Source organism: Mirounga angustirostris, unplaced genomic scaffold, assembly GCF_029215605.1.
Source record: "Mirounga angustirostris isolate CCGP_5_RB_7025 unplaced genomic scaffold, mMirAng1.0.hap1 SCAF_11, whole genome shotgun sequence".
Taxonomy (NCBI): domain Eukaryota; kingdom Metazoa; phylum Chordata; class Mammalia; order Carnivora; family Phocidae; genus Mirounga; species Mirounga angustirostris.
The window spans coordinates 44,632,356-44,644,865 of record NW_026991719.1 but is presented as its reverse complement, the minus strand read 5'-3'; the positions used below and the strand labels follow the sequence as shown (position 1 = coordinate 44,644,865).

General features: G+C 50.9%; 1 protein-coding gene across 11 annotated transcripts in view; it reads left to right on the top strand.

Annotated features, from left to right (window-relative positions):
* Positions 1-846: 846 nt before the first annotated feature.
* The window catches only part of KDM5C (lysine demethylase 5C), a 31,889-nt gene continuing 20,225 nt past the window's right edge, over positions 847-12,510 (top strand). For 6 of the 11 annotated variants that reach the window (XM_064574080.1, XM_045878238.3, XM_064574079.1 and 3 more), the window contains exons 1-8: positions 849-1,511; positions 5,460-5,537; positions 7,802-7,924; positions 8,233-8,403; positions 8,934-9,068; positions 9,810-9,933; positions 10,044-10,225; positions 11,273-11,431. In XM_064574080.1, coding sequence (XP_064430150.1) covers positions 1,362-1,511; positions 5,460-5,537; positions 7,802-7,924; positions 8,233-8,403; positions 8,934-9,068; positions 9,810-9,933; positions 10,044-10,225; positions 11,273-11,431 — 1,122 coding nt within the window. In that variant the 5' untranslated portion in view covers positions 849-1,361. Of the gene's footprint in view, positions 1,512-5,459; positions 5,538-7,801; positions 7,925-8,232; positions 8,404-8,933; positions 9,069-9,809; positions 9,934-10,043; positions 10,226-11,272; positions 11,432-12,510 lie in introns of all 11 variants that reach the window. The other 5 variants (XM_045878211.3, XM_064574077.1, XM_045878231.3 and 2 more) reach the window with 5 other exon arrangements.

Sequence of the window (12,510 nt, the reverse complement as noted above, 5' to 3'; positions counted from 1 at the left end):
CAAAGTACTGGTCTGATACTCAAAGTAGTTGCCATAAACCTATTCAGAAACTGCTCAATGAACATGCACACAATAGGAGTAGATGTACACGTAGTAGGTACTCAAATGCATGTGACAGGGGCTAAACACAATAAATACAACCCATGTACACAGATGTTTGATAAGTACGCTGTGGGCTCACAAATGCTGTTTCATACAGTAGGCGCTAGTATGCGATAGGTAAATATGCTGTTGTTAAACATCCAACAATGAAAATATATATACACTCAGGCCTAGTTTATGGGAGTCCATTCTGCAAATGTGCACACAATAAAAGTGCATACAGAAACAGTTCAAAGAGTTCAGTAAAATGCTGACTGACAATGACTCTTTGCGGGGTATGAATGGAAGCCCCATCTCCGAGAGGCCTCTGCACATAACCGTGGATGAAATATATATTTCCTTCCTCTCCTTGGGACCCAGAATTCTAAAAATCCATAATCCCCAGGGGGTGAGCAGCAGCTTGCTCTCCTTGTTTCAAAGCCCCAGAGGTATCCGCGCCTAGGGCTGGGAGCTCCCTAAGTCTTTCCCAACATGCTTGCCAGCATAAGGGATCCTTAGCAATCAGGCACCCAAAGCCGCTTTCGGCGGCTCACACCGGAAAGACCCTGAAGAAGAAAATGTTGGGGCGGGGCCCGCGCCAGAGCTGAGGTCATAGAGGGGGAGCCAGTTTGGGCCCACCACCCACCAACGCCAGCTCCTCTTCCGGTCTGTCTTCATAACGCGCATGCGCACCACTGGCCTTTAAACGTGCGCCGCCGGTCCATCCGGAAAGAGGAGCCGGCAGTTTAATTACAATTTTGCCCCTCCGCCGCCGAGGTGGACTATTTGCTCTCAGTCTGGGAGGTACTTTTGAGTTCCCGCTTCCAATTAGGGAACCTACACATGAGATTCAGCTCGGTCCCCACGGGATGAAAGTTTCCTAGGGCTTGGCCTCACGCACAGTATACGAGGCTCGGAGGGACACACCGCGGAGGGATTCGGTTTGTTGTGGTGTGGGGAGGGGGGAGACGCTGACAAACCAAGATGGCGGCGGCGGCGGTGAAGGCCGTGGCGGCTGGGAGGTAACTGTATTGGTGAAGGCTGAGGTAGTTGGGAGGCAGCGGCAGAGTTTGGAAGGAACGGAGCAGGACGAAGAGGCGGTAGCAGTAGCGCCAGCCTGAGCCTCTCAGAGCGCGGCAGCTACACGCCCCCCAAGGCCCTCGGCGGGCGGCGGCCACCCCGCTTAGGGCCTAGTCCCCGAGCAGTGCCTCGGCTTCATACAGCGGCGTCCGCCATGAGTCCTTAAGGGTGGTCCGAGCCCTCCAGTCCTAGGGCCCACCATGGAGCCGGGGTCCGACGACTTCCTGCCGCCGCCGGAGTGCCCGGTGTTCGAGCCTAGCTGGGCTGAGTTCCGAGACCCTCTAGGCTACATCGCGAAAATCCGGCCCATCGCCGAGAAGTCGGGCATTTGCAAGATCCGCCCACCCGCGGTAAGGCCCGGGGTCTGTGGTCGCCGCCCACGATGCCGGGGATGAAGAACTAGGGTAGCTGGCTGAGAACTCTGGGGCGGAGGGGGCATCTCGAGGTGCGGGGAAATGGGGTGGCTGGGACCGCTGTGGATGTGGCGCGGGGTCGGAGAAAGGGTGATGGGGCCCGGGGCGGGTCCTCTCGTGGTGTGAGGCCCCCAAGGGACCTGGGGGTCAGAGACCCACCCTCGCTTCCACTCCGCCTTTCAGATTCATTCCTGGTAAGGTTCAAAACAGGGATGCCTGGTGGGCCGGGGAGAGTTCAGAGAGGTACCTGCATATCTCTCAGTTACCCTGGACCACCCAGGTCAAGGCTGCCCTGAATAAGGCCATTTTTCCGTTTATTGTCATCGCTTCCCTTAAGGCAGGCAGTGTGGTGTAGTGGAAAGACCACAGCTGTAAATGGAGACAGACCTTAGTTCAAAATTCCACAGTGCAGCTTACCAGCTGTGTGACCTTGGACAAGTAACTTAATCTCTCTGAGCCTGTGAAATGAGTCCCGTGAATGGTTATTTCGAGAATTGGATTAAACTAGGTAGAGTCTGTGTGTAGTAGGCGCTAGATAATTATTGTGACTGCGAAGGTGTTTGATGTGGTCATTGGTTTGCTTCTATGTGGGTTGACTCATATTTACTCACACCCTGCCAGACCAATCCATCTATGATAATGTCCTGGCAGATCAGTCAGGAAATCAGTCTCACAGGGAATGTTCTATCTGACTCCCCTGAGATGGGTTTAGGGAATTGTCCCCTTTTCCTAGTTGAAGGCAATATCCTTCCCTGCACATCACCCCCTAGACTTGACTTCTATGGATAGGCTTGGACCAGTCAGCTTGGCAGTGGGGTATGAGTCCTCCTCAGATTTGTACTATGTTCTGTCCCAGGATGTAGCAGGTCCCAGAGGATAGGGGATTCTTGGACTCCTAAAAACAGAATGGAGCTATGGAAGTCTGTCTCCTGTAGAACACTTGATTCCCAGAGGTCAACGACAAAGGGCATATCTTTGTTCCTAGGCCTGGCTTCAGGCCGCAGGAAGTCCCCCAAGGGCTAGGATAGGCTGCCACCTTGCTGGCATGGAGGAGAAATGATATGTGTTGTTCCGTCTCCACTTGGGATTCCAAAGGCAGGAATTGAGTTTGGAACAGGGTGTTTTTGAGTGGGTGTCTCCTGTCTGAAAAGGGCTGGGAAGCCTCACTGCCACCTGAGGAGGGCACCACAGGCCTCCTTATCCAGCTTGGTGTTTTCTGGTGTTCATCCACAGATCTAGGCTAGTTTCAAATGGATCTTCTGGGAGGTGTTGGGTAAGCTAATTTTTTCCTAGTTGGAGCCTGGCCACAGATCTCTGAGGTATCCTTATTCGTAGTGAAGGAGTGGTATTAGGTAGTGAGAAGTCAGGAAGGCTAGCAGAAAGGAGAGGCTAGAGTCCGGGGCAGCCTTAAGGAGGCACTCCCTGTAGTGATCCAGGAGACCTGTGGGAAAGAAGTGTATCTGACATAGGGGGTGCCTGAGGCCTGCATTTCCATGTTTGTGCCTTGGACTTACGGGCAGGCTGGCCTTGTGCAGGTGTTGTTACCCTTCCTTGGGGGACCAGGAAGGGGAAAAGTGACATGTCCCCTGCGCGTGCGTGTGTCTGTGTGTGTGCGTCTGTGTGTGTGTGTGTGAGAGAGAGAGAGGGAGAGAGGGAGAGAGGGAGAGAGGCAGACCTGCAGGGGGCCATCTTTTGTTGTGCTTCTCGTCTCTACCTCAATAGTGTGCTTCCCTCCGATCCAGGAGACCTGGTCTCCCTGGTTTTGTTCAGTTTTTTTCCTCCTGTAGGGCCGCTCCTACGCCACCTTTAGGCAGCCAGGCCTTGTAGCTGGAATTTGAAGCACTCGTCCAAGTGGTGCTTGGGCCCAGAGTGGGAACCTGTGTATGGGTGGGTGCTTGGAAATTGGAGGTTTGCCTGAGGAAGGGTGATTAGGGTTTTGAGTTGCTAGACGGTTGACTCCTACTAGTCTTAGGGAAGATGGGTGGGAGGAAAAGTGTTGGTACCCTGGTGTAGACCCAGGGGATCTTGGAAGGGCCTTGCTTCCTGCATCAGGTAGCCAACTTTTTTATCACCATCCTGATCATACTGGTGTATTTGGCACACAAGTGTATGAGACCGAAGGCAGGATGAGGGAGCTCGTAGGTCCCAGGGAGAGCCGGGCCGGGAGGTTTGCTGGACCTTCCCCAACTATCTTGCATCTACAGCTCCTGCTCTAGGATTCGATTTTGCTGTTTCCTGTCAGGTTGCTTGATGGTGTACTTATCTAGAACTTGATTCAGCAGGAAAGAAGGGTGCCTGGAGTTTTGGGTTTGAGTACCTTTCTACCTGCACTGAGGGGAGTGCCCTACTGATAGGTGGCAAGAGGGCACGGGGAGCTGGTCTGGGCTTGAGCCATACCATTTTAGTCTTTTCTCTCTCTCCCTCTGTCTCTCTCTCCTTTTTTTTTTTTAATTTTCCCATGCTTCACTGAGCCTCAGCTGTTTGCTGAAAACCTGCTTCAGCTGGGGGCGTGGGGGGAGTATGTGTGCATGCAAGTATGAGTCCTCTGGCCTCTTTTCTAAAAGTGTGTGCGGAAGAGGCCAGCAGCTTTTTCTTCTCTTCTACTACTGCCCGCTTCCATATGTATGCATGTGTGTGTGTGTGTGTGTGTGTGTGAACACTGGTATCCTGGTGTAGTGCAAAGAGCCTTGGACTGGAGGTCAGAAAACATGGGTTCTAGTTTTGGGTCTGCCACTAAATCAGCATGTAATTTTGGAGAAATCGCATTTCTTCTCTGGGCCTCACTTTCCCCATTCATAAAATGAGGGCATTGGTCTAGGTTACTCTAGGTTCTTCTTACCACTCCAGCAGGAGCCGGGGCTCTGGGGAGGAGAGGACTGCATGGGAGGTTTTGGGGGGGAAAGGGCATCAGTGAGGGGCTCTCCGCAGCCACCCTTTGGGTAGGACACAACAAGCTCCAACTTGGCAGGGCAGAGTCACCCCCCACTTTCATTATCTTTCCCTGACTTACTTCCTCCTCCCCAAATCCTCCCATTCTTTGCCACCACAGTTGGGTATTCCATCACTAACCACCCCCTCCCCCCACACCCCGGCTCTTCCTGTACTGGGCAGGTGTTTGAGAGAGGACCCACAGGAAGCCTTCCAGACTGGGCAAGTGATGCAGATTCTTTCTTTTCCCCCGCAGTGTTTGTCTCAGGCCCTTTAAACTGAGAGAACAGACTTTAAAGGCCCAAACCTTTAAATCCTGCCAGAATTGGAGCTGAGCTACCCTGCATGTGTGGGGTCAGCTTAAGATATCAAGTTTTAAGGACGACTCCTTTGGATAACATTTTCATTTGAAAACCAGTTTAATTTTCCATATCAGTCTTATGAGGAAGCCAGGGCAAGTGTTCATATTCCCACCTTACAGATGAGAAAAACAGTCTCAGAAAGGTAAAATCCCATAGCTCTTAAGTAGCAGAGCTAGAACATGAACCAAAGTCTTCTGACTCCAGATCCTTTGTGCTTACCAGTACTTCCAGCCTGTGTCCTACAGCACATGCCTGGGGAACAAGGAGTTAATGTGGATGTAGGGAGAGTTTGGGGTCAACTGTTTTGGGCCCCATCTCTCTATTTCTTGAAATCCTGGCACTGTACTGTTGGAAGGGACTTGGGAGAAATTTCCCAGGACATGTGCTTTGGGCATCGAGTGTGGACTTGAGGGTCTGCTAGGGCCCTGTTGTGAGTTCGGTGGGGTGGGTAGTGGGTTGGGTGTTTGTCAGGTTAGAGGGTCTGGGGTGGTCAGAGGTCTGGAAAGGCACAAATGGGATGCTGAGCTGCTTGTGGTGCCCTCTGGTCTTACACTGTGCTGGAATAACCCAACTCCCTTTCCCCTCTGTACCCCAGGACTGGCAGCCACCCTTTGCTGTAGAAGTGGACAACTTCAGGTTTACTCCCCGAATCCAGAGGCTGAATGAACTAGAGGTGAGAAAACTAGCAGCTGGTGGTGGGGTTGGGTGAATGGATACCTGAGCTCTGATCCCACTTCCCTCATTCCTTCTCGGGCTAAGGTACTTTCCCCGACTCAACCTTTATTCTTTCTTCTGTGAAGTTGCATGGAGGTCATGGAGGAAGCTTTAGAGCTCGGAATATAACCAAGAGCAGGAGCATTTAGCATCTCCAGTGTGATAGCTCAAAGACTGGGCATGTCCGTTTCCCTAAAGCTTTGCTACTTCTGAAGCTCTCCTGCCAGCTAACCTACCATACCTGAGTCAACAAAGGGAAACGGGTTGGCTGAGGCCTTTTCTTGGCCAGCTGAATGTGGCCTCATTATCCAATTCATCCACAGCCCTGTGCTTCCTACCTTCCTTCTGTGGGGCTTGGTAAGGTGGGATGCGAGGTAGATGGTCAGGAACAACACAAGAACCGGTCCGTATGGGGGCTAGAATGGTTATAAATTTGAACCGGGGTCAGGCAGGTAGGCTTTTCCCTCTCCCTTTTGTTCTGCAGGAAGTCCAGGCCCTTTGTATGGATAGGTGAGGTTCTCCACTAAGGGCTTGAGAATGCCCTGGGGTCATGAGAGTGGGTGCTTTGAAGCCAGTTCCAGGGAAGATCCTGGAGTTTCCCACAGAAGATGTGGTTTAGAAGTTTGCTGCCACCTTTCTACCTCACTGTTACATATCCAGGAACCTTACTGGATGACCTGGGGAGGGGACATATTAGGCCCGACTGGAAACCTATGACCTAAAGGCTTACTTGTTTCTAGACCACAGTTCCTCAACCTTGATACTATTGACATTTTGGCCCAGATAATTTTTTGTCGTGGAGGGGCTGTCCTGTGCATTTTAGGATGTGTATCAGCATCCCAGGCTTCTTTCCACCTGTGTTAGATGCCAGTAATACCTTCTCCCAGTAATGGCAACGAAAAATGTCTCCAGGCATTGCTAAATGTCTCCTGCGTTGGGGCGGCGGCGGGGGCGGGGATGCAAAATTGTTCTCCTCACTGAGAACCACTGTTCTCTAGTGAGTCTATGTGCTGTCCTGGTCAGAGCAAAAGTCTTCTCATGGAGGGAGGTATAAGTTTCTTAAAGAAATGGATCTGACCAGGTCTGTGGGGGTACAGCTAGTGCAAGATGTCATCTAGCATGGGACAAGAACAGGTTTTCTAGAGATACTGTGCTGGCTAATGATGGGGAAGAGCAGGGATGAGATTGGAAAGCTAAGGAGTTAAGGTGGAGGGAGTAGAGTTCTTGGCCTCTTCCAGGTTCTCACAGCTAAAGAGCCATAGGTTGTTTCTTTCTACAAATAGACCTTAGTTTTCCCAATCTATGAAAGAGAACTGTTTCTGTTCCTCTAATGGGATCTGAGCAAGGTGGTGAATGGTAATGACTTCTCTAGTTCTCCCTAGAATCAGGCCCTCTGACCCATGCAAGGTGGTTCTAGACTTGGGACCTTGGGGAGCCTTTCTTGGGTCACTGCAATTTCAGGGAAGCATGGTACATGCCTTGTTCCCAGAATCCTCGGACCCGATGTGGACCTGGGTTGGCCAGGTGCTAGTGCTGCTTTGGTACACTATCTCTTAGTTCTTCAGCATGCACTCTCAGCCTTCAGCCACCATGGGACAAGTTTTGTGGTGCATAAAGAAGAGCTAAATGTGCTCTTTTGGAGCCTTCAATCTCTGAAACATGCCTAGAGCTTAGATGCAGTTTTGGAGGTTCCAGAGGGACCTTCACTGTCTTTCTTGTAAGTCCACCCTTCTGGAGTAAGTGGACTGGGCAGTTATTTTATTTCCCTTTTATAATCAGAAGATGGAGGTCCAGAGAGTAGAACCAATTTGTTCAAGGCTATACAGCAAATCAGTAGCAGGGAATAGCTAAAACTTAAGTTATTTGATATTCGGATCTCTTGGTACCTGCTCTGTGACTTAAGGAAGCAGAGGCTCTCTGTAAAAGAGACGATGATACTCACACAGCCCTGTCAGGGAGATTGAGAGGGTGTGCATGTAAAACTGTGGCTCTTCTGACTCGACCTTCTCTGTGTTGGGACCTTGGGCTTATCCTATTGCCTAGAAGGGGGCAGAGATGAGAGAGAGGTGGGCTAAGCACTGCCTAGAGTTTGGGACCCATTTCACTGGGAAAAGCCCTGGATGGTGGGCTGCTCTGTACCCTTTCTCCCCTTGTAAGATTAGGCCAGAAGACAGGGTTCAGGTGGAGGGGGAGGCCGGCCTCTTTGAGCCATTTCTTTTCCAGGCCCAGACAAGAGTGAAGCTGAACTACTTGGACCAGATTGCCAAATTCTGGGAAATCCAGGGCTCCTCCTTAAAGATTCCCAATGTAGAACGGCGGATCTTAGACCTCTACAGCCTCAGTAAAGTAAGAAAGGCTTTTCTCAAACCCCTCCCCACCCCTTAATATCCTTCATACTCTGCGGGCTCCCTTGGTTTGGGATATTAGATCTCTATGCTGCAGTGAAAGGGGCACAGCCTCGTAACACATGAGCTGTCATCGGAACTTCTTGGCATCTCTTACTGCAGTTTGAACCTGAGTGGTGGTGGTAGGAGGAGGGGATAGCCCCCAGTGAGGTGAGGGGCTGGAGTTGTCCTCATCACCCTTTCTGCAGGCCAACTCCCTTATGTACATACACACAGCACATCCACATCCCTTCCTGCTTGTCCCTGCAGATCGTGGTGGAGGAAGGTGGCTATGAAGCCATCTGCAAAGACCGTCGGTGGGCCCGGGTGGCCCAGCGCCTCAACTACCCACCAGGCAAAAACATTGGCTCCCTGCTACGCTCCCACTATGAACGCATCGTTTATCCCTATGAGATGTACCAGTCTGGAGCCAACCTGGTGGTAAGGATGCCAGGCTGGGGTGGAAGAAGCCTTTCCCTGCCACCAGATACAGATTTCTCATACTTGCTCTTAATGGAACTGGTTCAGTGGGCTGGAGACCTGGGAGCTAGACTCTGCCCTTTTCTAGTGGTGCCTATTCTTTTCCCATGCTGCCCAGGGTCAGAGGTCCTGGAGTTGCCCACAGGGCCAACCTACTATCCACTGTGTGACAAGATTGTAACTGATAAAGGAATTCCAAGGAGGGAGAGACATTTGGGGCTTGAGAGGTCTGGGAAGAGATGGCATCTGATTGAGTTAGAGAGATGCTTGTGGAGAGGCGGTTTGAAGGTGGAATGACACAAGCAAAGGCAAGAGAAGAATTCTCAAAGTGTGTGCTGGTGTCATTGGTAACGACCAGTTGAGCAGGGCCTATTGTTGTGGGTCAGGTGGGTGCAGCCACAGTTTCGTTTGCCACTGGGTAAGGATAGAGGGAAGGCATCGTTGGGGGCTGCAGCCCCATACCCTGACCCTTACTCCTCACTTGTCCCCAGCAGTGCAACACACGCCCATTTGATAATGAGGAAAAGGACAAGGAATACAAACCCCACAGTATCCCCCTTCGACAGTCTGTGCAGCCTTCCAAGTTCAATAGCTATGGCCGGCGGGCCAAGAGGCTGCAGCCTGATGTGAGTACTTCTAAGAGCTTCGGGGGTGGGAGTCCACAAAGTTCTGACCAGAGTTCGGTTCCCTGTTGCACTCTCCCTTCACTCTGTTCTCTGAGATCTGAGCAGTAGTGTGCCCCCCTCTGGCTACACTCTTGCTCTTTCCTTTACTCTCAGCTGAGCTTCTGAGCTGGGTCTTGATCTGCTCCTACAATAGCTTTTCTGTGTCTGCCCTTTTTTGCCTGTCTTGTTCTTTCCGGACTCACTCTGCTCCTAGGGCTAGACCTCTTCTTTTCCCTTATACCTATATCCTAGTTTCAGGCAGAAGCTTATGTGCCAGGCATTGTTCTAGGCACTGGGGATACAACAGAGAACAAGACTGACATTGTCCCTGGGCTCACCAGAGCATGTCATTTAGTAGACTGTATTAGTCACTGCCGTTTATTGGTAGTGCCACACACTGTTAGATTTCTTTCTATATGTTATCCCCAAACCCTTTTGTAAACCTGCTTGTAAGGTAGGAGTTAATATTCTCATTTTACAGTTGGGAAAACTGAAATTCCACCTTAATTTCTTTCCAAGAGAGGGATAATGGGGGAGCTCACTTAACCCTAGTCTCCAAAAAGCAGCTCTGAATTCTTGCCCAGGCCTGCCTGTGCCTCCTGGCATGAGCTCAAGTGATATATAGTCCAAGCTATTGTTCTTTTAGGATGGGGCAGTTTGCCTCAGATAGCAGACTTGATTCATTTCCTTTTTCCCTCCCAGCCGGAACCCACGGAGGAAGACATTGAAAAGAATCCGGAGCTGAAGAAGCTACAGATCTATGGGGCAGGCCCCAAGATGATGGGCCTGGGCCTCATGGCCAAGGATAAGACCCTGCGGAAGAAAGGTAAGGCCTGACAGGCTGGGGCAGTGTGAAGGATGGCCTCACCTGGGGAGAGGAGGCGGGGCCCTGACTGTTCTAGACCTGTACTTTAGAGCCCCTCTTCCCTCTCCCAGATAAGGAAGGGCCTGAGTGTCCCCCCACCGTAGTGGTGAAGGAGGAGTCAGGCGGGGATGTGAAGGTGGAGTCAACCTCACCTAAGACCTTCCTGGAGAGCAAGGAGGAGCTGAGTCACAGCCCAGAGCCCTGCACCAAGATGACCATGAGACTGCGGAGGAACCACAGCAATGCCCAGTTTGTAAGGACCCAGCCCTGACTTCTTAATGCTCTGCTTTTCATCCCTTCAGCGAGCATTTCCCCAGCATGGCTCTGGACCAGGTTGCATTAAGCAGAAAAGTGGGCCTGATGGGCCCTGCCCTCAGGTAGCTCACTTAATTGGGGAAACAAGGCCAACTCACATGGAACAAAGGACAAGAAAGGGTGAACAAGTGCTGTCAACAGGAAGTGCTGGAAGGGTCCAGAGAAGGAGGCTCCCTCCATTGCTTCAGGATAAAGGCTAAGCTCCTCATTACCATGCATGATCCAGCCCCTGCTGACCTCTAGCCTCATTCCCCAGCACTGCCCACCTCACTCCTCTGCTATAGCCACACTGAACTACTTGTAGGTATGTTCGTTTTTTCCCCTGAGACGCGCCATGCTCTTTCTTTCCCCCGTCCCTTTGCACCTGCTATCTCTCCCACCTGGAAGAGTTTTCCCCTGGGCTCTGCCCCATTGCCAAACTTCAGTTTGCCTTCAGCTTTCAGTCAGTTTCAGATGTCATTGTTGGGTGTCACCTTTTCAATGAAGTTCTTCCTCAAGGCTCTCCCTCCTTATCTCCAGCCGATTTGAGTGCTCCCTTCTCTAGGGTCCCCTAGTCCCCTCTGTGAACTGGTATCGGCGGTTTCCACATTACCTTTTAATTTTTATGAATATGTGTCTCTGGAGTACTGTGTGCCTGTCGAAGGCAGCTGCCATGTCTTACCCATTGCTGTACTTCAGAGTCCGGCATAGTGTTGAACACCTACGTGCTCAGTGTTTATCGAATTAAAAATGGGAGATTTCACGACTCATGATAAAGACTCTGCTCTCACAGCTCTACCAGTTTATTTGGGGAGATGGTACGTGCATGCAGTTAAACTCCAGAACTAGCACGACTAGCCTGTGACAGGGCCGTGAATGAACGATCTAGCCAACAAGCACGGTGGGTTTCTAATGGAGAGCTCTGTGGACTAGGGTGCTGTCTGGAGGACAGTTTGAAGGCTAGACGAGCTTCGATTGATGAACTGTTGCCTCCTTTTCCTGGCAGATCGAGTCCTATGTATGCCGGATGTGTTCCCGAGGGGATGAGGATGACAAGCTTCTGCTGTGTGATGGCTGTGATGACAACTACCACATCTTCTGCCTGCTGCCGCCTCTGCCTGAGATTCCCAAGGGTGTCTGGCGGTGCCCAAAGTGTGTCATGGCGGTAAGGCCTTCCCAGCCCCAGTTCATGTCTGCCGCAGAGGGCATTCTTGCCTTCCTTCATCAGGCCTTACTGACGGCAGCTTCCCAGCTCAGCCACGGTTTAATGTTTTGGGTCCCTGGGGTGGGGCTAGGCTGGGCCGAGTTCGGGGAGAAAGAAGAGGCGATGTAGCCTTTGCGTATGTCCTCTGGGAGCCCCCAGACCACCTGGGGAGGTGAGGGTCCTGATTGGACAGATTGTATGCCGACGTGTAGTCAGATGCTAGATTATGCGTTAGAAACTGAGGCGTAGAAGTTCAGAGGAGAGGGAAATGACTAAGGGTAGTAATCAGGGAAGGTGTCAGGAATGAGATTTGGAGGACAGGAATATGAAGAAAAAAATTGTTCTTTTGATTTCCAAGTTTTTTATTCTTTGTTTTTTTTAGAAAGCTTGGAAAATAGACAAATTACCTATCATCTCACCACCTAGAGACAACCATTGTTAATAGTCTGGTATATTTTCTTCTCATCTTTTTGTTGTTGCATATATATAGCTATCTTTAACAAGTTTGGGCTCTTATATATTTTCATTTGCTATTTTATAATCATTTTTGTACATCATTACATTTATTCATGGGTAGTGATTTGTGTTTTTTTGTTGTTGTTGGGGGGCCATCATATGGGTATAATAGTTTGTTTTCCTTTTGTTTTGATAATTTGATTAAGTTTGCAGTGATACAGGCTTTAACTAGAAGAGGTGGGCAGGGCTAGTAAACTTGGGGATGGAGGCATGCCAGGACAAGGGTATTTGGCGGGGGGTACTTAGGAGGGCAAGAGGGGCAGTCAGGAGAGCATCTGAAGCAGCAGTGAGGGCTGAGAGGCCCGGTAAGTCGGCCAGGTCCGTTTCATGAGCTTGCTTCCTTCCTTCATCCAAATTCTGGGCGCTCATCTATATTTGTCTCTGGGTTTCTGGAGAGCAGATGTTGATGGTCTCTCGTCTTATGTCAGGGACTCATCTGTGGTCCTAGAGACCAGCTGTGCGTGCGTGCACGCGCGCGCACACACACACACACACACACACAGCTGAGGAAAGAGACCAGGGCA